Consider the following 24,112-nt stretch of genomic DNA (forward strand, 5'->3'; position numbering starts at 1 on the left):
TTGCTGCTATGACCAAAAGACTGATAAGAACAATTAGAGGAGAAAAAGTTTATTTGGGGGCTCATGATTTCAGAGGTCTCAGTCTATAGATAGCTGACTCTCTTCCCCAGGGCTCCAGGCGAGGAAGAGCAGCATGGTGGAAGGGTGTGACAGAGGGAAGCAGCTCAGGACATCACACCAGGAAACACGGAAAGAGACTCTCCTCACCATGGACAAACTATAAACCCCCAAGGCATGCCCCCAATGACTTACTTCCTCCAGACCCACCCTACCTGCCTATAGTTACCACCCAGTTAATCCCTGTCAGGGATTAATTGATTATATCAAGATGCTCATAACCTGATTCATCTCTAAATTTTGTTGCCTTACTCACACAAGCTTTTAGGGGACACCTCATATGTAAACCATAACAATGCCTTTCTAAATATTAATACTACATCCAAAGGAGAAGTGTTATTTACCACACTTCATTATTCTGAGCACAAACTAGTTTCAGGTGGGACTAGAATACCTAAAAGGTAAGATCATATCATTGATAAAATCATTCTGTATTCTGCTTTTATGTAGCTTTATAAAAGTGCATTAACACAATTATCCACTGTATGTATTGAATCATTAAATTGCTTAATAGTACATCTATTTCATTTGCAAATTTTGAACTTAACATTGTGTATATTATAGCTAATGCATGCTTTTGTCCTTTTGTGTATTTGGCAGGATGCATTAACAGAGATCTAAAGCCCAGAATATGTAAAGCCAAACCCAAGGGATAAGGGCTGGAGGCAATTTATGAGATATGGTTTTTGTTTGTTTGTTTGTTCCAGTGAGAGTGATCTTTTGTACTAAGGAAAAAAATACTAAGAGTATTTTCAACTGCTATCAGTTGGTATATTTGAGGGCACTTATTCTCATTTGCTTATCTAAAAATGTCCTTTGAAATAAATGTTAAGTGCAGAAAATAATTTGAAATTATTTCCTTCTTTTCAGAGCCTTGCAAAGGATCATCGCATGAAACTTATGCAACAACAACAGGAAGTAGCTGGACTTTCTAAGCAGTTGGAACATGTCATGCATTTTTCTAAATGGGCAGTTTCCAGTGGCAGCAGTACAGCATTACTTTATAGCAAGCGATTGGTAAGATAAAGTATGGTATTTGACGTTTGTAAAAGTGTGTAGTAAAACAAGAGTCACTGGACTGCTTGAAATTCATAAATGAGCCTTGTGTGATATTGTGCACTTGCAGTCCCAGCTACTCAGGAGGCTGAAATTCAATGTGATTTACCTATTTCTAATTTTTTTTTTTAAGAGAGAGAGAGAGAGAGAGAGAATTTTTTTTTTTTTTAATATTTATTTTTTAGTTTTTCGGTGGACACAACATCTTTATTTTTTTTTATTTTTATGTGGTGCTGAGGATCGAACCCAGCGACCTGTGCATGCCAGGCCAGTGCGCTACAGCTTGAGCCTCATCCCCAGCCCACTACTGAATTCTTAATGGCAGTTCTCTCCTTAGAGTATAAAGTGAAGGATTCCAAGGCAGAAGTCCTAAAGCTGCTTCTGATCTAACTTCAGAAGTCCCAGAATGTTGCTTCAACCATTGTTTGTGGGTTGCAAAATAGTGACAGTGTATTCTAAATATGTCTTTTTCTTTTTTACTTATTTTTCTAGTCTACTTGTATAAAGTATTCCTTGTCTACTAGTAGGTTACTAAAATTATGGTTTATATAAGAAAACCAAAATAATGCTAGATTTTCCCATTGTAAGATACTGAGTTTATACCTAAATATAATGGTCACCATGTCTCTCCATGTGATAATTTAAATCCCTTGCTGAAGCAAGGCCAGTGCCTCCGAAGTACTTTTGAAATGACTCTAAGTAGGTAGCTTTCTTGCTATCTAGTAGGACAAAATGTATCATAGGCTCATTCTTGCTTGCTTTCTTCTTCAGACCTTAATCTTCTGTTTCTTCAAGAAGGAATGGTTTCTTATAGTGGCAAATTGAATTTAAAGACGACAACATGAGCACTAGGGATGCAGTTGTTACTGGGTGGGATAGTATATTTAGGGCTTTCAGTGAATATACCTAAGGAGTTATATATATTATATATATGAAATTAAAATTATATATAAATTATATATAGGCATGTACATGCATATGTGTACATGTATATATAGGCATGAGTAAATATTATGCATATAGAAAATATTTATTTAAAGATAAAATACCCTACATAGTCATTCAGATATCCCCCTCCTTTTTGGTGGGGAGTGCTAGGGATTGAACTAGGGTCTCATACCTGCTAAATTTGTGTTCTACCACTCAGCCATACCCCAAGTCCTCCATAAATATTTTTGATTCAAATTCAGCATTACATGGTTTTTATCTGAAAAGTCCTTCTGTATTACATCTGTATATTTCTCTTCCATTGTAAAAATCTAGATTCTCAAGGACACAGAAGGTGGTAGAAATGGAATATCCCATAATTATTCAGTTACTTTATGCCATTAGAATTCAGTGCCTTGATGCCTCAGATTAACCATACTAGTACTACCACCACCATCACCATTGTTTGTTTATTTTTGGTACTGGATATTGAACCTAAAGTGCTTAAGCACTGAGATACATCTCCAGCCCCTTTTATTTTTTATTTTGAGACAGGGTTTCATTAAGTTGCTTAGAGCCTTGCTAATTGCCAAGAGTGGCCTTGAACTTGTGATCCTCTTGCCTCAGCCTCCTGAGACACTGGGATTGTGGGTGTGTGCCACTGTGCCCAGCAGTTAAATTAATTCTTGCATCTATTCTCCTTTTCCCTTCATTCTCTTTTTTTAAAATTTTTAAAAATATTTTTTAGTTATACATGGGCACAATATCTTTATTTTGTTTATTTATTTTTATGTGATTCTGAGGATTGAACCCAGTGCCTCACATGTGAGAGGCAAGTGCTCTACCACTGAGCCACAACCCCAACCCACTCCCCTCATTCTCTTAAAAAAAACAACATTCTTGTGTATTACAATGTACATCATAGTGGAATTCTTTACCATATTTGTACTTGTACAAAGCATGGTTTGATCAGTCTAATTCCCCAGTACCTTCCTTTCCCCCTCGTTCTTTAATAGTTATACTATGAACTGTCAGGGTACACAAACAGTGTACCCCTCCTCTCCCCTTCCCTCCCCTCCCCTCCCCTTCCCTTCCCTTTCTTCCTTCTTTCCTTCCTTCCTTCTATCCTTCCTTCCTCCCTCCCTCCTTCCTCCCTTCCTCCCTCCCTCTCTTTAGCAGTGCTGGAGATTGAACCCAGCACTGCTAGGCAAACACTTGACCACTGAACTACATCCCCGGTCCCACCCGCTTCTCTTTGTTTTGAGTCTTCATTTACTTTTTAGTTGTTCTTTACACTACATGTGTAGACTTTATAATCAGTCCTTACGTTGAAGACAAACTCTTTGTAGTTGTTTTGGTTGTCTGAAGCTATTTTAGAAGATTGTTTCAGAAGGACTCAAGATAATAATCTCTGAATTTTTCTATGTAAGAGTTTGTGGCTTTTATAAAATTTTGACTAAACAGAAATGTTTGTCAGATTTTCTTTCTTAGTATCATCAGTACATTCTTCCATTTTCATTTTTCTGGTATGTGCTTTACCACTGAGCTATATTCCCAGCCCTTTTTATTTTTTTATTTTGAAACAGGATCTTGCTAAGTTGCCAAGCCTGGCTTTGAACTTGGGATCCTCCTGACTCAGCCTCCCAAGTAGCTGGGATTACAGGCATGTACCACTACACCCCTAACCTTTTTTGTTCTCTCTGTGGTTAAAGACAGCTTTGTTTTTTTACTTATCTGATGTGTTTGGTCACACTTATAAAATTCCTTCTAATTTAGTCTTTATGTCTGAAGTGATTTTTTTTTCTTTAATTTCTCATCTTTTCCATGAGTCTTTTATCTCATTTCTGAAAATCTCCTTTCCAATTGTGCTATTTTATATTTCATATCATTTTCTTAGTGTCTTTTAGCTCATTTTGAAAAAGTAATATAGTTTTTAAAATCTGTTTTTCTGGTCTTCATTTCTTGTAGGAGTTGTTTTCTGCTCATTTTTCTTTTTTGTCTCCAAAGCTGTATATGTCATTTGAAGCTTAGTTGTTTATTTTTTTGTGAAATTAGTTTTTCTGAACATGTAGAAGTAGTCTTGGTTAAATATAATATTTCCAACTTCTTAGGGCTTCCTTTTCTGTTATTTTTAGTGTGGTAGTTAACAAACATGGAAACTTGATTTCTGAAATTTCCTTTGTTCCCCTTTGTTTTTCTTCCTTTGTCTCATACTTCTGTATAAATTTGATTCTCTTTACAGTAATTTCTCCTTGGTTTGGGCCGCTTTCCTGACTTCTTCAGTTTGTAAGTTTTAGATAGAGACTAAACTGTTTATTCCCTTCTTTTTTGGGGGGGTTGAACTCAGGGACATTCAACCACTGAGCTATATCTTCAGTTCTATTTTATATTTTGTTTAGAGTCAGGGTCTCCTTGAGTTGCTTAGTGCCTCATGGTTGCTGAGGCGGGCTTTGAACTTGCGATTCTCCTGCCTCAGCCTCCCAAGCGACTGGGATTACAGGCATGCACCACTGTGCCTAGCAGTTCATTCCCTTTTAAATCTTTTGTAGGTCTCTTCCATTCACGAATCCACCATTGGATCTGGCATTTTCAACTGCAGTGCTCAAATTGGTTCTCTGTTGCTTCTCAGTGAATACCTGTTGGCTCTTTTGCATCCATCACATACTCTGTTGTTTGTCTCTGCTTCTGCTTTAACTGAAGTTGAAACCGCAGAGATCTTACAGATATCACTGGCTGGTTCCCATCCACTTAAATTTTGGAGATGACTAGATAGCACTTAGTTTTGCTGTAAATGTTCTTTCTTTCTAATTTGCTCTGTTTGAGGATATTTGTAGAGATTCCAGAGCTTCATAGAATCTTTTTGCTATTTAAAAAATGAGTTTGAGCAAAATAAATATATTTTGATGGCATATTAAATCATAGATGTGCTTGGGTTACTAGTTAGATAATGAATGACTAAAAATATTGTGGCTGGAAAAAATTTTACCTGAGGAAGGGTAATTGGTGTTAATAATGATATATCAATGCATTTAAATATTTGTTGAGTATATGTTCTAAGGGATAAAAAATTCTCCCAAATTAATAAAACAACTATGTCTTGAAGGAAATTAATGCTTCATGTTTACTCTCCACCAGTGTATGTGATTAAAAGCTAAATTTTATGTTAGTAAACCTGCAATTGTGGAATTCAGGGGCTGTTTTCAACTCACTTTAGGAATTTGCACTGCCTATTTATTCTGCCTGTTTCTGATTTTGACTTGCTGCTTATCTCTCTTTGGAAAGATCTTGAAGAAATTGTGTTACTTGTGAAGGGCTCCATCTTCATAAGAAATTAACTAAAAAGGCATATGATCTTCATAGTTGGCTCTTTTCTTATGTTGAGATTGAAAGTTTTTTCAGTCTATATTGTCATTTGATTTTAGCCCTCTCCTATGAAAAGGCATTTGGTGTTGAATTGGATTAGAATTTATTAGTTGGCTGTTAGTTGCCTTCTGTGCTACATGATTTATTTCCTAAAATTATCTCTTTTTCTAAATATTTATTTTTAAGTTATAGGTGGAAATCATATCTTTATTTTATTTTTTTATGTGGTGGTAAGGATCGAACTCAGTTCCTCACACATGCCAGGCGAGCACTCTAAGCCACAACCCCAACCCCTAATGTTATCTTTAAATAAGACTCTTTTTTTATTTGTGAGTAGTACCAAATTCTTTGCTTTTGTTCTTTATATTCTATAGATAAGCTTATTTTATTCTGTGAGATAGTTATTGAGCAGCATATTTAACATTTTGCCAAATAAAGCATGTGAAATATGTACTTGGACCGGTATTTTTTTTCTGCTATTTTTTCAGGCACTAAAGGTTGAAATGTAGGTGTACTGAGACCAATAGTAAATATATTTCCTTGTTTATAGATATACTAACAAAACAGCTTCCAGACTCAATTTTCAGAGTGATCAAAACTTATTTCTTTATGTGGGAAAAGAGAAGAAGCAACCAACCTATAGGTAGGGTTAGAAGTTACATAGTGACATTTTAGTAGAGAGTTTGGGGACATTTTTCAAATGATTCTCATCAGCAAGATTATATCTGCTGGGCTGGGGTTAGCTCAGTTAGTAGAGAGCTTGCCTAGTACACATGAGGCATTTGGGTGCCATCCTCAGCACTGCGTAAAAATAAAATAAAATAAAGGTATTGTGTCCATCTACAACAACAACAAAAAAAAAATTAAAAAAAACGGTCAAATAGGAAAAAAAAAAAGATTATATCTGCTGGTTCAGTTGATAGAGGTTTTAGAAAATTTTTGTTGAATAGGGCCTACAATTGAAATATTGGCTGAATTAGTGGGTGATTTAGCTTGTCAGATTTTTCTTTGAGTATACTTTTGTCTAAATATATTTATATATGTATTGAAGTATGACATTAAAATTATTTAGAATTTTTTTTTTTTTGTGGGAGAGGGGGGTGGGAGGGGCGGAGAGGTGGATACTGGGGACTTAACCCAGGGGCATCCTCAGCATTTTTTTTCCTTTTTGTTTTTTTTGAGACAGGGTCTCATTAAGTTGCTTAGGGCCTTGCTAAGTTGCTGAGGCTGACCTTGAACTGGTGATCCTCCTCCTTAGCCTTCCGAGCCACTGGGATTACAGGCATGCACAATCATACCTGGCAGAAAATTAATTTTCTTTAAGGTATCTTTGTTTGATTTACTTTCAGGTTCATGCCTGGGAGATTTCTGATCAGTTGTTACAGATCCGGCAGGATGTGGAATCATGCTATTTTGCTGCACAGACCATGAAGATGAAGATTCAGACCTCATTTTATGAGCTCCCTACAGACTCTCATGCCTCCTTAAGGGACTCATTGCTAACCCATATCCAGAACTTGAAAGATTTATCACCTGTCATTGTAACGCAGGTAAATCCTGTGATTCTCATTAGGGAAATTTGTAAAGCCATTTGGATTGTCAAGTTTATTTTGATTATCATTGTTGAGCTGTGTGAGGTAATGTTAAATTTATTATAGGGGGTCTTGGTATAGTCTTATAAAAATGACAGTTTTAATCTTTTGCATTAGTCTTATAGTTCATTGGGTTTCAAACTTTTAAATACTAGAAGTGGGGAAGGAGAATGTATTTTCATAGACATTCGTGTGCTACATGCTGTTAAAAATTTGCAGATGATTAAAAAAAGAAAAACAAAACTCTGTACTATGCTGGATCTGAGATCTACAGGGTTATTACCTTTTTAAAAGATCCTTTCTGGGCTGGTTGGCTAGTAAAAGTCTCTCATGAATAAAATGAGCATTTGGTCTTCCCCCCCGTCCTTTAAACAGGGAAATATATTAGAAAGAAAAACTGAAAGCTTCTGTAAATACATGCTCCCAAGTTTTCTCTGCCTGGTGTAAAAGGAGATTTTTTGCCTAAGGCCTCAAGATGAGAAATGGAAAGAGAAGGGAAATGGCAATCTATTACTTGAGGACTCAGTCAAATGTCTGACTTTTGTCAGTAGCTTTGGCCTTTTGGGAAAGTGTAATTTATTTGTCTATGAAGTTCTGTGGTATTGCCAAATAAAAGTAAGTATTAATATATTGTAAGGAAAAAAATCTATAGCTTATATTTTTTACTTTTGTTGTTTTTGTGTAGTCTTATTTTTAATTTTAAACTTTATTTATTATGGTGCTGGGGATTTAACCCAGAACCACATGCTTGGCAAGCATTGTACCTCAGAGCCACAACTCCAGCTCATGTTATTAACTTTTAAAGGCTAATCTTTAATTTCAGGAATTTTCAGCTAGGCTGGAGAAGCAAATATACTTACACACACACACACACACACACACACACACACGTACATATATGCATTATATTATATACGTATGTGTGTATGTGTGTGTTTTTTTTTTGTTTGGGATGGGGAAGAAGGAAGGTGTCAGTCTTGTCATATTGTCTGGAAGAAAAAATTCAGTCATTGTTTTCCAGTTAACATTAATGGTAACCCTGTTTCTATTCGTTGTTTTTAATCTCTTCTTTAGCTGGCTTTAGCAATAGCAGATCTCGCTCTACAGATGCCTTCTTGGAAGGGTTGTGTACAAACATTGGTGGAAAAGTAAGTAATTTGTATTGACAGCGTATTAGCAGTAGGAATTATCATTAAGCTACACAGAGAAATTTGTTACTAGTAGGTAGAAATTTGATTATTTTCCTGAACTGTTACCATAGTTATATATTATTAATCTTTGTTAAATTGAAGAAAGTCATTTAAAATTTAATTACTACAGAAATAGATCATGTGGGATATAAAAGACCCTCATAATTTATATACATACCCTTTCTCTTTTTCTCCTTGAATCCACTGTAGCACATTCTTTCATTGCATTGTGGATTACTCCCAGTAATGGACTTATTAGCAGATTTGTAAAACTAGTTCAGTATTTATAGATTGTATTAAATTGAAGGTTGCTTTGAATATATATTGTTACTAATTGAGGTTTGTTTCATGTCTGTCAAGAGAGGCCATATTATTTTTAGATATGGAGCCTACTACTTTGGTGTTTTTTTTTTTGGTACTAGGGATTGAACTCAGGGGTGCTTGAGCCACATCCCCAACCCTTTTTATTTTGTGAGACAGGGTCTTGCTAAGTTGCTTAGGGCCTCACTAAGCCTACTATTTTGGATAAAACATTTCCTTATGTGCCCTGTCAAGATAATCTTTTTTTGGCAAGGATCAATCCTATTCCTTGCACATGCTAGGCAATCACTCTTTACACTGAGCTATATCCTCAGACACAATCTTGATATTTTCTTGCATTTGATTAGGGAATTATTTCTGAACAAAGTGTATAACCTTTTTTACCTTCAAAGAGAGTGCATCATGAAAGCCCTTACATGGATAATTTATTTTTTTAGGAAATTTTTTATAATGTGAAATAACATATGCTCCTTGAAAAAATTTATAACAGTATAGAAATTTTCAGAGCACAAATAAATCCTGTCCTATGTTTTATATAACCACAGTTAATGATTTATCATATAGCCCTTGGCATTTTAAAACAAATAAGTATGTATATATTTTAATGTGGTCCTGTGTATTTGCTCAGCCATATTTACTATGTTTCATATGCTTTATTTGCTTAATACATGTGATCATCTTTTCATAAATGTATGTCACTTTCTTTGTTAATTGCTGAGTATGTTCTATTGTATGATTGTTAGTAATCCTTTTTATTCTATCTAATTTTGAAGGACATTTGTATACCCCCCTTTTTTGCAATTATAAATATGCTGTAGTACACATCTTTACATATTTATCTTTGCCTGTGTATGTGAAGATTTTCGTGAAACATAAATCACCAAAAGTGAATATGGAGAGTCAAAGATTATACAGCTTGAAATTTAAAAAAAAATTTTTTTTTTTAGGTTATTTTTTTAGGTGGACACAATATCTTTATTTTTATGTGGTGCTGAGGATCGAACCCATGGCCTCACTCATGCCAGGCGAGCGCACTACCACTTGAGCCTCATCCCCAACTGTACAGCTTGAAATTTTGATTGCAAGGTCTTTCTAGATAACCTTTCCAAAAGATAGTATCTTTTCTTTTTCCCTTAACAGTAACAGGAGTGCTGCTTTTCTTGTATGGTATGTTCTGATGGCTGTTATCTTTTGTGATTATATATATTCTGTCTTTCAATAACTTGTGATAAATCTTCCCCCTTTTCTTTTCCAGATATAGCAATGATGTAACTTCTCTGCCATTTTTGCTGGAGATTCTTACGGTGTTACCTGAAGAAGTACATAGTCGTTCTTTACGAATTGGAGCTAACAGACGCACAGAAATTATAGAAGATTTGGCCTTCTACTCCAGTACAGTAGTATCTCTGCTGGTGAGTAAGTTTGGAATACCCAATTGCTGCTGAGGGACAGAAAACTGTAGTGGTTATTTTGGGATCCAATTGTACTTATTTATTTATTTTGAATTTTTTTTTTCTTTTGAAAATCTGGCAGTAATAGTACTTTGGCATTTATATAATACTTTCTAATTACAAAATACTTTCAGAAACCATACTTCTTGTAGGACATGATGGTGCATGCCTATAATCCCAGTGACTGGGTGGCTGAGGCTGGAAGATTTCAAGTTCGAGGCCAGCTTCAGCAATTTAGTGAGTCTGAGCAACTTAGCTAGATCTTTTCTCAACATAAAAAAATTTTAAAAAGGACTGGGTATGTGGCTCAGTGGTTGTTTCCCTGGGTTCAATCCCTAGTATCAAAACAAACAAACAAACAAAAAGAAACTACCTTTTGAGTTTATACATAATCCTGTGAGGATGATGATTCTGTGAATGAGAATTAACTTTAGAGTAATGCAATTGTTAATCAGAATTTGAACTCAGGCCTTCTGATTGTGTATCCCACATTCTGTAAGCTATGGGAGCTTTTGAGAAGGGACCATGCTTGGAAGTATGTATAAACTTACTTTACTAAGGAAAAGTTTCTCTGATAAAGACAAATTGAAATTTTGATAAGAAGGTAATAGAAGACTTTACTTGATCTTTGAACAATGTTAAATGTGATTAGTTCCTTGTGATCACTTAGAATGTAAATGCTTTAGACCAGAGGTGGGTAAATTTATGTTTTGTGGGCTGACTGCCTATTTTTGCAAATACTGGAACACAGCTGGGACCATTTAGTTACATATTGTCAATGTCCATTTTGTTGGTCTCTATCAGTAGAATTGAGCAGTTTTCAGAAACCTTATGGCCTGCAAAGTCTAAAATATTTACTCTTTGGTCTTTTAGTGAACATGTCTACTGGTTCCTAAATTAGATGGTATTAAATCCGTTATCTAGCTCATATTTCATTTTTAGGTCTTTCAGATCTCGTTTGATTTTTCTCAATGATGTGGTTATAGGAGATATTTTTCAGGGATTTGTTTCAGTGCTTCTACAACATTATAGATCTTTTTGTTTGAAAAAACAATTTTGTTAAAAATTATGGTCAGGTTGATGTTAGAAATTTGTTGTGAAATTATTCTTTTAAGCTAAACATGTTTAATTTTCAATTGGCCACTTATTTTAAATAGTATTGTAGAAAATTAGTAAATATAGACAAGGCAATTACATTCAAATAATTTGGAGATCATAGCCTTTTTTTTAACTTTAAAAAATTTGTGCTAATTGGTTATACATGACAGTAGGCCTTCATTTATATTTATTTATTTGTTTGTTTTGTGAACCCAGAGCTTCATGCATATTCAGCCATATTTAGACAAGTGCTCTACCATTGAGCTGTTACCCTCAGCCCCCACACCCTTCCCCCGCTTTTTAAAACTGTGGTCCCAGGCTGTTTCCCAGGTTGTTCCTGAACTCCTGTTCAAGCTATTCTCCTGTATCCTTAGCCTCCCAAGGTATGCCACTGTGCCAACAACTATTAACCCTTTAAAACGTATCGTCTATGAACATTTGTATAGATTTTTCCCCCCTTTGGTGGTGCTGGGGATTGAACTCAGTGCCTTGTGCATTCGAGGCAAACAATCTACCAACTGAACTATATCCCCAGCCCTTGTATAGATTTTTTTTTTTAAACCCCAAATGAGATTGTGTTCTACCTGCTCTTCTGTAACCTTTTTTTTTTTTTCAGTCATTTAGATTCATCTTTACATTTCACTAAATTCTTGTATCATCTAATATGTTTCAGACCATGTTCAGATTTCCTCAGTTGATTCTAAATTTTTTTTTTTTTTTTTTTTTTTTNTTGTTTGTATGTGGTGCTGAGGATTGAACCCGGGCCGCACGCATACCAGGCGGGCGCACTACCGCTTGAGCCACATCCCCAGCCCCCACCATTCGGTTTTAAGAATAGGGTAATGAATAGTTTGCATCTTGTTGCTCTCCTAACACTGCTTATGTAGCATTTTTCCCTCATGGTGATTCTAAGTTTCCTGGTTTTTGTTATTCAAGGAAAACTAATATGCCTTCATTACATTTTTCCAGCCTCTCATCTGTACTCTCTTTAAGTAGGAGCCTTGCATCGTCCCTTCTTGTACCTTCTGAACTATACTAATTTGTATCAGTTGTTCTTTAGATCAGCTCCCAAATGGTCATCCTTGGATTTCCCTTTTCTATGCTTTCTAGGTTGAATAAAGTAGTTTTTGAACCTACTCAATGAATTCCTCAGAAAAGATGCACAGAAAGTGAAATCAGAATTTCTGCATGCCCAAGAAATATTTTTATTTTGTTTTTATACTTTGGCTAAGTATAGAATTCTAGATTCAATATATTTTCCTTCAGAATTTTAGAAGCCTTGCTCTCGTTTTCTAACATGCATCATTGTTAATGAGAAGTTAGAGGACTCTATGATTTTTGATCATAAGTTACCTCCTCCTTTCATCCCAATAAGTTTGAAGAACTGTTATTTAACTTTGGTATTCTGATTTCACAGTGATATGTTTGGAAGTTGTTGAGCCCTTTCATTTTACTTAGTACTTGAATATCAGAAAGAGTATGGAAAAGATTTCCAGAGATAATAATAGGGCTAATAATAGACAACATGATGATAATAATAATAGACAACATGGTGTTGTCTTATACAAGGCAGTGACTACTAGGCTATTAGATATTTAAAGTACATAACATGTTCAGAAGAAGCTATAATTGTTTTCCTATTACTTGTATTAAAATGATCATACTTCTTACTTTGCTGTTCCTGCTATCTTCCAGCAACAGGATAAGACCTCATCTAACCTACATGAAGCTGCTTCAGACTGTGTGTGCTCAGCTCTTTATGCCATTGAGAATGTGGAAACTAACTTGCCATTAGCAATGCAACTTTTTCAGGGAGTCCTGACATTGGAGACTGCCTATCATATGGCTGTGGCACGTGAAGATTTAGACAAGTGAGTAATTATTTAAGATTGGAGCTCTGAATTTAAAAGTCTGATCTTTTATTTTTTACTTTTGTGGTGTTAGGGATTGAACCTAGAGCCTCACACAGGAGAAGTACTCTATATTTAAGCTACATTCCTAGCACATTATGTTACTTTTTATTATTCATCTATTGTTTATGATTCTTAGTGGCTCTGTGTAAATATTAAAGTAGTGCATCCTAAAGATACTTTGATTCTCATGCAAACTTAGAAGTGGCAAGTTGGATGCAGAAGAAGTTGTATAATTACCAATTATGCAAAGTTTTTGCACAAAAGGAAAGGCTATAAAAATTAGGGAAAAGACTTTAAAATATCAAGTGTAACTTTTAAAAATGTTTTAGTAATTGAGAATTTGACTTATTCCTTGCTTATCTGTGGAGAAGTAGACAGTCTAAGTAAAGGTATCTACAGTAGAGATTGTGATACAGCATAGCAAAGAATCACTATATGTGTCTTAAGCTGAGGACTATGAGAGAGAGAGAGAGAGTGTGTGTGTGTGTGTGTAAACAATAACCAGATTTCTGACTTGCTACTCTCATTCTTTTTTCTTCTACAGAGTTCTGAATTACTGCCGTATTTTCACTGAACTATGTGAAACTTTTCTTGAAAAAATTGTTTGTACTCCAGGCCAAGGTCTTGGGGACCTGCGAACTCTGGAATTGCTTCTTATTTGTGCAGGGCATCCTCAGTATGAGGTAATGTCTTTAATATGCTAAGACCATCATCTCCAAGTTGTGTATTGCATGTTGTTTATATTCCATGGCCTCATCCCTCACCTTGTTTTCTTGAGAAATTATATTCTTATTTTTAATTAATGTGATATGGGAGTTCCCTCTGTATTGAAATTTTTCAAAAATTGAGTTTCTACTTTATATCCTTTTCCATTTTTTTTTACCTGGTTTGCTGGATTGTCTGTTGTAGGTCCCTCAAAAAACCTATTAGAAAAGCTTATTGCTTTTTCACTGAGTCCCCTTTTCAGCTGTGTTGATTCTCTAGAGCTTTGCAGTTTAAAACTACATTGTTCATCAGCTTTCCATTACTGTAACAAAATACTTGAATAATCAACTTTTTAAAAGATGAAAGGTTTATTTTAGCTCACAGTTTCAGATGTTTTAGTCCATGTTTTGTTGGCCCTATTGCTTTGGGGCCTGTGGCCCGGCAGTAGTAAATCATGGCTGTAAGTGCATGGCCAACAAATCCCAGCTGTGTGCAAAAGAGGAAGAGGAGGGCTAGGGTCTCTACCTCTAGGGGCATGTCCTCAGTTACCCAACTTCTTTCATTGGACCCTTCCTCCTAAAGGTTCCACCACCTCCCAGTAATGTTATGGAATGGATGGAGACCAAACTTTCATCACATAAATCTTTGGGAGACCTTCAAGATCAAACTATAACATATACTGAATCCTAACTGAATCTCCACAAATCTTCACATGTCAGATTTTTCTCCACATGAGGGATGTGAATGAGAAAGGGATTGAAAAGGCTATCTTTAAGACATTTGCCTTGCCCTTTGGTGAGGATGGGGTGATAACTAGAATCAAATCCAGGAACATGATGCCACTGAGCTATAGCCCCAACCCTTTTTATTTTATTTTGAAACTGGGTCTTGCTGAGTTGTCCTGCCCTAGTCTCCTGAGTGGCTAGGATTATAGATGTGTACCACTGCACCTGGCAATACCCTGCTCTCTTAAATTTGGAGGTTAAAACATTTTTCTTCATTTACCTCCTCTTTATAGTATAAGAAATGTGAAAAAAGTGCTTCCAAGTTGGATATTGTTTTGAGTGTCTCTATCTTGGATTCTTGATGGAAAAAGAATGGTAGGGCTGCTTCTTAATTGTGATTACTTGTAGGCAAAGCACGTTTGTGAATCTCCATCCTTTTTCTTTTATTACATAAGAGAAGTTTATTTGTTTTGTATAATTTCATGAGGACAACTAGATTTGAATGAAACCCAAATTATCATTTTGGGGAGAAGTATAGCACCTCACATATAATGACAGGAGGCTGACTCAGTTATGTTCAAGGAATTAACATGGTTTGGCGGTAAGAAATGTTCTAATCTCAAAAATATATTGAAGTGATTTTATAGTTTGGGAAAAATACTTTTAAAAGCCCTTCATCTCAGTATCTATTTCTCTAAATTCAGAATCCAATATAACTTTAGAAGCAGTTATCCCAGGAGTAAATAGGAAAATGTAATCTAATCATTCTAAATGTAGGTGGACATATTTGAGGTCTAGAGAAAAGGGGGACTCATTAACTGGTCCTCAGGTAAATCTTTCTTATGTGGCCTTAGAAATAATAAAACTGACTGAATCTATTTCTTTGCCATTCAAATAAGTAATCTTTTCTCTTGTAATCTGACAGGTAGTAGAAATTTCCTTTAATTTTTGGTACCGACTAGGGGAGCATTTGTACAAAACTAACGATGAAGTTATTCATGGCATCTTCAAAGCTTACATTCAGAGGCTGCTTCATGCCTTGGCTCGACACTGCCAGCTAGAACCGGACCATGTAAGTTTCCTTCTCTACTTCTTCATATCTTAATTTTCTCCTCTTTTCAGTGCTAATTTGGAAAGAAACTGAAAAGATAGAGAATAGAGCTGATAGAATCTTCTGATTTTTGTCACTTTAGGTTACAGTGACAAAGTCAGTAGCAATATTAATAAAGACAAATTAGGCTTATGTTCACAAATATTGCTCTTGCTGAGACAGTAATTCTTTTCCAAGGATTTATCTTTAAAAAATCCTTCAGAAGAAACACTTTTATGTACAAAATATTATCTGTAAAGGTAGAAAATGATAAATCATGAATAACAGTATAAGAAGAGTGACATAAATCATAGCAAATTGATGGAACATTGTAAAATAATGATTACCGAAAAACAGTATGGTATGCTAAGAAAAAAAAAATCAGAATGAGGAGCTTTATACTGTTTTTTAATAGTGTAAAATGTGTGCTTAGATTAACAGAAAAGGGAAATATTTGTGAAGGTATTGGACATTTCATGACTTCTCCCCATATACATACTTTTATTTATATTATTTATACTGACTTTATAATTTAAGAGAAAATATAGAAATAATATATTAGCATATAAGAAAACACACTAGAAATATTACCAAATAGTTCGTTGGAAAACTCTTGAGCCTTTTTTCTTAGTCTCTCCCAAATTTTGCCTCATTTATTTCATTTGTTTGGTTGATCATTTTAATCTAGGACCTGGAGTAAATTTAATTGATTACCATTAAATTAGACATGGTATTTTTTCTTTCTTTTTTGGGGGGGGCGGGGGTGGTTTGCTAGGGATTGAACCTAGGGCCTTGTACATGCTAGGCGAATGCTCTTGTCACTGACCTACATTCCCAGTCTGAATTGTATCTCCATAGAACTTTACTGATGACCTTGTTTTATGATGTTCAGATTTTTTTTTTTTAAACCAAGGAATCTTATCTTTACATTTTACTTGGAAGACTGATATGTAAATAAAAAGCAGGGCTTCTGTGGTTTAAGTGGTCTTTCTGTTTGATCCTCTTCCCTTTGCTAGTTCAGTGGCACCATTTCCCTTGCAGATATTTTCTTCTAATTGTAACTATACAGTGTTTTATAATGTTATCCATTATTTCATCTGAGACAGCCATCATTTCTTCATCATTCCTCAACCTTAATTTCTTTATATTAATGCAAGGAGGTTGAATGAGACCAACAATTCTTATAGAACTAAGGAATTTTTTCAGGTTTTCATGGCCCAAGATTCTTATACCATGCCCTTAACCATCTCAAAATTATAAATTAATTGGTAACCCTTTATTTTCTTATAGAAGTTTGTTTGGATAGGAAGCATTTAAAGTCTAAAATTCTATTTTCTTTGGGAAGTTATTATGATAATGGTTGATTTTGGGAGATTTTGAACACTGAAGCTGTAGTGACTTGTTCAGTGCTTAAGCGCTGACCTTCCAGGAGTAGGCTTATAACTCTTTAAATTTATCACTTCTTCCTAGTCACTTCTGATCACCCCCACCCCTACTCACATTCTTTTTAAAGCAAAACAAAGTGTGTCTTGGGAATACAAAACACACATACACACATAAATGGAAGAATTTCTTCAAGTAAGGGTAGGGGATAAGTTATGTTGTCTTACCTTCCCTAACAATTTGGGAGACTCTCTGTAGTAAAATACCCTTGTGATTTAGGCAACTTTGGTTCACTGGCACTTGACTGCTTAATGACTTTTTCTTCTCTATTGATTTTATAGACATCATTGAAAGCCTCAGTGAGTTTAAAATAAATGCTGCCTGATTTGAAATTTCAGGAGGGGGTTCCTGAGGAAACTGATGACTTTGGCGAGTTTCGGATGCGGGTATCAGACCTGGTGAAAGATTTGATTTTCTTGATTGGGTCTATGGAGTGTTTTGCTCAGGTAAGCCTGTTTGGAGATTCTTGAGTCAATTTTACTGATCACCTTAATTGTTTCCACTTCTGTGTCTTCTGTTAATGTTCCATCATATTTCTTCAAGCTTAATGGCTAAATGGAATAGTAGTTATACAGGTGCCTAGCACATTGCCTGGCATATTTAAGCTGTGTTTATTTAGTATCTAACAAGGGAACTGCAGTCTGTGGATAATTCAGTTATGGATTACTCTGTTACTCTGGCTAATAAGAGCTATTCCACTTGTGCAGCTAGAATGGAAGATCACAGATAAGCATTAAAGCTTCCAGGATACGTATACGGAATTTGGACTATGTACCAACTCCTGGCAATTCTTTTAGTTATTTGGCATTTCCTTTGTCCACACTTAAGGTTAGATTTCCTGTGCAGCTTCATCCCAGAGGATGACTATAGTAGAGTAGAAGATTCATAGTCCTGTGGTTTTCCTGACAGTGAGTAACATTTTATCTCATAAGGTTACAATCATCATCATTCCACATCACTTAACATTAGCATAATTTCAGGTGGTTTTCATATTTCTGGTTCATACTCTAATGATCTCTGAAGTATTAGTTTGGATCCTTTGCTATATAGCAATACCAAACTAACCTAAAGGAATTTTGTAGGGAAGGTATCTCAGTCACTTTGTATGTATTTGACCATAATCTGATCTAGGAAGTGTTAATAAACTTATAACTATTTTCATTACAAAGCATGGTTTTTGATTCAACTATGAAGGGTTAGAGATTTCTTAGGAAGTTTAGTGAGATCCCTAGACTCTAGGCAGAAGACTTGGGTACAGATTTTAGCTCTTTCCTCACTGGCTGTGGTTAATTTATTTTAATTAATCATGTTGCCAGGATGTGCTCTGTGGAATAACAGTCTATGAGATGTTTTGTTATGTTTGAGGGAGGAGGAAAGGAGTTAAATTAAGTAAAATTGGGAAATGATCTAAAATAGTATATATATATATATATATTTTGGGGGGGGTACTGAGGGTTGAACATGGGGGTGGGGGTGCTTTATCACTGAGCCATATCCCTAGCCCTTTGTATTTTTTGAGATAAGCCTTTGCTATGTTGCTGAGGGCAGCCTTGAATCCCTGCCTTAGCCTGGAATTACAGGTGTATGCTAATATAGTATATTAAAGCCTCTCTAAGGTCAGACAAGAGAGTTGTTTAATTTTGTCTTTCCTGGTAGTATCTGTTATTTGACCATAGAAGTCTTACTTAGATTAACGTCTAGTCACATTCCATAGGTGACTATTACCTGGAAAATTCTGGACCAGAACATCTCTGATTCCTTCTTAAAAATATTCTTCTTAGATATGGTATTGCAATAGATCCTTCTAACTAGGTGCTTTTACAGGAGTTTAGCCTCTATTAATAGTGTTGGTGCAAATAGTTAAAATAGTAGAAAGGTACAGCCAATATACATGCAGAAGATTTATATTGTATCTCCATTTTGAGTGTGTATGTATTTATCAATTATTAAGACCAAAAAAAAGACACTAATATAATATGTTTTGTTTTTCCCATTATACTCATTTTCTGAAGTCTTGATAAATTCTTGTAGGGGGTATAAATGGGTGTATTTCAAATATTAAAATAACAGTTTTAATTAGTGAGAATGTGAAAAATAAAAATATTCATGCCTGGCTGTGAGAGATAATTAGATTTAGAAACAAGGAGCTGGATTTCTTTTAACTAACAATGTTTTTTGTTTTGGTATTCTGTTTTCCTCTTAATGGATCCACAATCCACCTCTTCTTCTCTAGTTATATTCTACTCTGAAAGAAGGCAACCCACCCTGGGAGGTGACAGAAGCGGTTCTCTTTATCATGGCTGCTATAGCAAAGAGTGTTGATCCGTGAGTGTCTAATAAGTCTTTTGCTGGGAATTCTGAATATCAAGAGGAAGGAAAATTACACATTTTTTCTCCTATTTGGTATATGTTTGGAAACTCTTAGAACTTTTTACCTTCTATAGTGTTTTCTAGTGTTCTGACTAGTCCAGGATGGCCTGCATTTCTGTTGCCATGTTTTAACCACACTTTCTAGAGGTAAAATTATTTTACTTTTGATGCTAGGAATAGAATGCTGATTTATTTTTTCCAACCGTGGCACCTTTCCAAAAGTAGGTATAGATCAATAATTCATTAGACTATTAAATTGTTGGTACTTGCTTAAAAGCAATTGAATAGGTATTAATTTGGGTCTCCTGCTTTTTTGATCTAGTGCATATTATCTTTACAAATATTTAATTATATTGTATTCCTTTTTTCTGTCTTAGAGAATAATTTGTGAATATCAGAGAGTCAAGGCATAGGCACCATTTCATCTAAAAGAACAGCAATATCTTAAGGGCAGTTGTTATTTTTATTATTGCCATTGAAACTTTTAAGTTATTTCAAATTTGATTTTTAAATTGCTTAGCATAGAAAATCTACTTAAGACATGAAACTGTAAAGACAATTTACTTTGTACCATGAATTTATACATTGGTGTTAATATCTGTCACATTACTTTGTATTTTGATCAGATACCTGCACTCAAACTCTTTATTCAGGGCCTTGATGGGAAGATGGTTAAGGCAGATATTTATTAAAAGCACAGTACTTCTTTCTGAGTTGCCTTTCAGGACTTAGTCACTGATATCTTACGTTGTTTCTATATAATAAATATTCACAGAGATAGAGTGGGTTTATTTTTCTCTATTAAGAAGTTCTAGTTCATAATTACATATTATACTATTTGCTTTTCAATCTAATCTGATTTCGTGTTGTTTTAGAACATTCTGAAGGTTTTAAAGTCATTACTATTCTTGCTTGAAAAAAATGTATAGGTAATATTCAGTAATTGGCTTAGTGTCCCCTAGGGAAAAATAAGGTGTAAACGAGAGAAGATTTTTTTCTATTGTTTACTTGCTTGTCAAGCCAACTGAATAATTATAATTTTTTAATCCATTTAAAGGGCTTAATAGACCTTATTGTCAGTAGGGGGTGCACTTGGTCTAATCCAGAATACTTCTTATATTTTAAACATCTTCATTTCTGGATTAAGTCCTGCCACTTTGGGGCATCTTTCACTCTGTTTTTTAAAAAACCTTAGCCAGTAATATTGGACTGGGGATGGAGATAAATTCATGTCACTATAGAAAGTACCTAACTTTAATTTTCCCATGTGTTTCATATTGGAGCACCTTAACCTATTGCTGCAGCTTGTTTTTGTGTTCTTTTATTTTAGTTAGTGAATTGGTCTACCCATACTCTTCTGTTCTTAAAGTTTCCAGTATTCAACCATAAGAAATCTTTTAAAGAATAGCAAGTAATAGAAAGTGGTCTGTGAGAGTTATTCATATTCATTTAGCCATTCAGCAATATTTGTTGGGTGCCTACTATGTGCCAGGCACTGTTCCAGGTTTAGTGTCCCCTAGCGAAAAATAAGGTGCTACAGATATAGAAATAAATGAAATAGATTCTTTAAAAGAAGACATTAATCCCCAGTGAATGTCTGCCTTTCCCACTGGAAGAGCCTCTCTTTGATAGCATCATGAGGCCTTAAACACTTTCCTCACATTGAGAAAATGAAAGTGCTTCTCCTGAAACAATGTTATCTTTCATCTTTTGTGAGGATTTAAGAAACATTCTTACCCAGTATTAAAACACATTTATTTGAATGGTTATTTCTTTAGAAAGAAGCCCTGTAGCAGTATAGTGTTTCACTGTAGCCTGTTATTTGGCCAGAACATAACCTCTATAGTCAGTAACTGAGTGCTTGCTTTTTATATTCAGGGAGAACAATCCAACATTGGTGGAGGTCCTAGAAGGAGTCGTTCGTCTCCCAGAGACTGTCCATACAGCCGTGCGATACACCAGCATTGAGTTGGTTGGAGAAATGAGCGAAGTGGTTGATTGAAATCCTCAGTTCCTTGGTATGTGTAAACTCTCCCATGTGCTGCTGCTTCTGATTTTCTTTTCCTTGGTTACTTTTATTCTTTTCTTGCTTTCTTTTTTTTACTGATAAGTATAACGTTTGTAGACAGAATAAATATATTATAAGTTGCATAGATGACACAACATTTGTAATCTGATCTGGGAGAAGGACCTTTGAAAAATTAGATCTCTAGACAAGGAAAAGGTCTGGTACTTTGCTTAAGGTCTGGTTTTGCTAGTCTTTGGCAAAATGTATGAGTTAATCTGTCTGTAGTTCTAACCTAGAAGCACTCATAGACTAAAGGAGAGGGGTTTTCTGTGTTAAATACATGCTCCATTTAAAAACTTAAGAATTATCATTCAAAACAAAATAAATACAAGTGAAAATGAACAGCAGTGAGAAATATAACTTGTCTACCCTTATTGACTTGAAAAAATAAGTAAAACTCATATAAAATAATGTTAGAATTGAAGGTCAAATTAGAAACCATGTATCCTAATTCCTTCATTTTGTAGATAAGAACTCTTAAAACCCAAAGTAAGTAATTAATCCAGTGTAATATGTATTAAGGCCCTGACATTAAAAGGGATACATTCTGAGGGGAAAAGATGAGTAGAAATACTGGGGGTGTACTTTAATGATAAAGTATACCCAAGGCCCTGAGTTCAATCCCCACATATATACATAAAGAAATTCATTTTTACAGATTAACTTTCTTGGAACACTAGCATTTGGCAAAATTAAGACTTTTTTTTGGTTTTAATATTTATTTAGTTAGTTGTAGTTTGATGTAATACCTTTATATTATTTATTTGTTTTTATGTAGTGCTGAGGATCGAACCCAGGGCCTTGTACATGCTAAGCAAATGCTCTACCGCTGAGCCACAGCCCCAGACCCAAGACATAGTTTTTTTGTTTTTGTTTTTTTAGCTTTACTTTTTTTTTTTTAGTTGTAGTTGGATGCAGTACCTTTATTTTAATGTGGTGCTGAGGATCGAGCCAAGGGCCTTGCACACGCTAGGCGACTGCTGAGCTGCAACCCCAGTCCCCCAAGACATAGATTTTTTTTTAAAATATTTTTTTTAGTTGTAGTTGGACATAGTATCTTTATTTTTATGTGGTGCTGAGGATCGAACTCAGTGCCTCACACGTGCAAGGCGGGTGCTGTACCAATGATCTACAGCCCCATCCCAAGACATAGTTTTAATTAAACAGTTTTTAATGAATTTATCTAGAAGTGCTAAAGATTCTTCCACATAAATTTATAGCTTTTTATAACTAGAAAGATACAAATATAGCTAGAAAGATACAAACATAAAAATGTCAGCTTTAGACAACTATCATTGTCCTGATTAGTATAGGCTGTTTTACTAAGTGATTCATCTCTTGGTATAATGGTAATCCTCTGAGCCTTACATTCTTTCTTACATTAACATATTTTAATAACTAAATGGCCATATATACTGTGGAATTAGTGGTTTTCAAACTGTACTTCAGGAATCCAGACAGTTAGAAGGAACAGTTGACTAATATAAGGGAAGAAATGGAAGATGAAATAGATGGGGGGCTCAGGGCCTCCTAACACTGTGTCTGTCAGATCAGCTCTGTTTTTATGCTTTTTAATTTATATATTTATTATTGATTGATTGTTTAGTGCTGTGGATTGAACCCAGGGGCATTTAACCACTGAGCCACATCCCAAGCCCTTTTTAGTTTGAGACAGGGTCTCACTAAATTGCTTAGGGCTTCAGTAAGTTGCTGAATCTGATGTTGAACTTGCATTTCTCCTGCCTCAGCCTCTCAAATCTCTGGGATTACAGGCATACGCCACCATGCCCAGCTTTATGCTTTTTCTGTTGGGGATTCTTTAAATACTTTGTTGTTTAAAAAATATTCTTTTACTTAAAAAATTGTAACTTCTGCTTTAACTAGAAGTTTTCCTTGAGTTTCAGATTTATAATCTCTGCTTTACTTTCCAGACCCTGTGTTGGGCTATTTGATGAAAGGCCTATGTGAAAAGCCTCTGGCTTCTGCTGCAGCCAAAGCCATTCATAATATTTGCTCTGTCTGTCGAGATCACATGGCTCAGCACTTTAATGGACTCCTGGAGATTGCTCGTTCTCTTGACTCCTTCATGTTTTCTCCGGAAGCTGCAGTGGGCTTGCTAAAAGGTATTTATTTAATAATGCTAACCAGTAACTATTTCCTCTGAGCTTCTATTTGGGGTTGTTTTATATACATCATAAAATTGTTTTTCAGTTGTAATAAACTTAGTGATGGTGAAGGTAGCTTTTCCATTCAGGGGAGGGTGTACATGCATTGTTTTCTTAAGATATTTTAAGGTCGGGGCCAGGGCTATAGCTCAATTGGTAGAGTGCTTGCCCTGCATGCATAAGACCCTGGGTTCAATCCCCAGCACCACCACCAAAAAAAGATATTTTAAAGTCTACAAAATTAAATCATGCTGTTGGCAAGTATGTAAAGCACAGGTATAGATTTTCGGTGGAGGCGGCACATTTGAACTAAATACAGTTACTTTTTACATTAGACTTACTAAGGAAGTAGTGCTATAAAAAAGAATTAAGTAGATATTGAAAGTTGGTGTGCATGGATCAGTGCCATATGTTGAAGCCAAGGGTTCTGGTCTCGTATTAGTCTCTATCATTACTGATCAGCTTACACTGAGTGTCTGCCTATCCAAACACAGTGGTTAGGGGCTTAGGCTAATAGA

General features: G+C 35.2%; 1 protein-coding gene across 1 annotated transcript in view; it reads left to right on the forward strand.

Moving 5' to 3' along the window:
- Nucleotides 1-24,112, forward strand: part of Tnpo3 (transportin 3) — a 77,094-nt gene that overhangs the window by 22,614 nt on the left and 30,368 nt on the right. The window contains 10 exon segments of the mRNA XM_048786942.1: nucleotides 6,813-7,013; nucleotides 8,130-8,203; nucleotides 9,822-9,978; nucleotides 12,811-12,986; nucleotides 13,573-13,711; nucleotides 15,384-15,530; nucleotides 17,330-17,437; nucleotides 19,225-19,316; nucleotides 21,240-21,379; nucleotides 23,361-23,552. Coding sequence (XP_048642899.1) covers nucleotides 6,813-7,013; nucleotides 8,130-8,203; nucleotides 9,822-9,978; nucleotides 12,811-12,986; nucleotides 13,573-13,711; nucleotides 15,384-15,530; nucleotides 17,330-17,437; nucleotides 19,225-19,316; nucleotides 21,240-21,379; nucleotides 23,361-23,552 — 1,426 coding nt within the window.

The sequence above is a fragment of the Marmota marmota genome, unplaced genomic scaffold, assembly GCF_001458135.2.
Source record: "Marmota marmota marmota unplaced genomic scaffold, marMar, whole genome shotgun sequence".
In the NCBI taxonomy this organism is placed as follows: domain Eukaryota; kingdom Metazoa; phylum Chordata; class Mammalia; order Rodentia; family Sciuridae; genus Marmota; species Marmota marmota.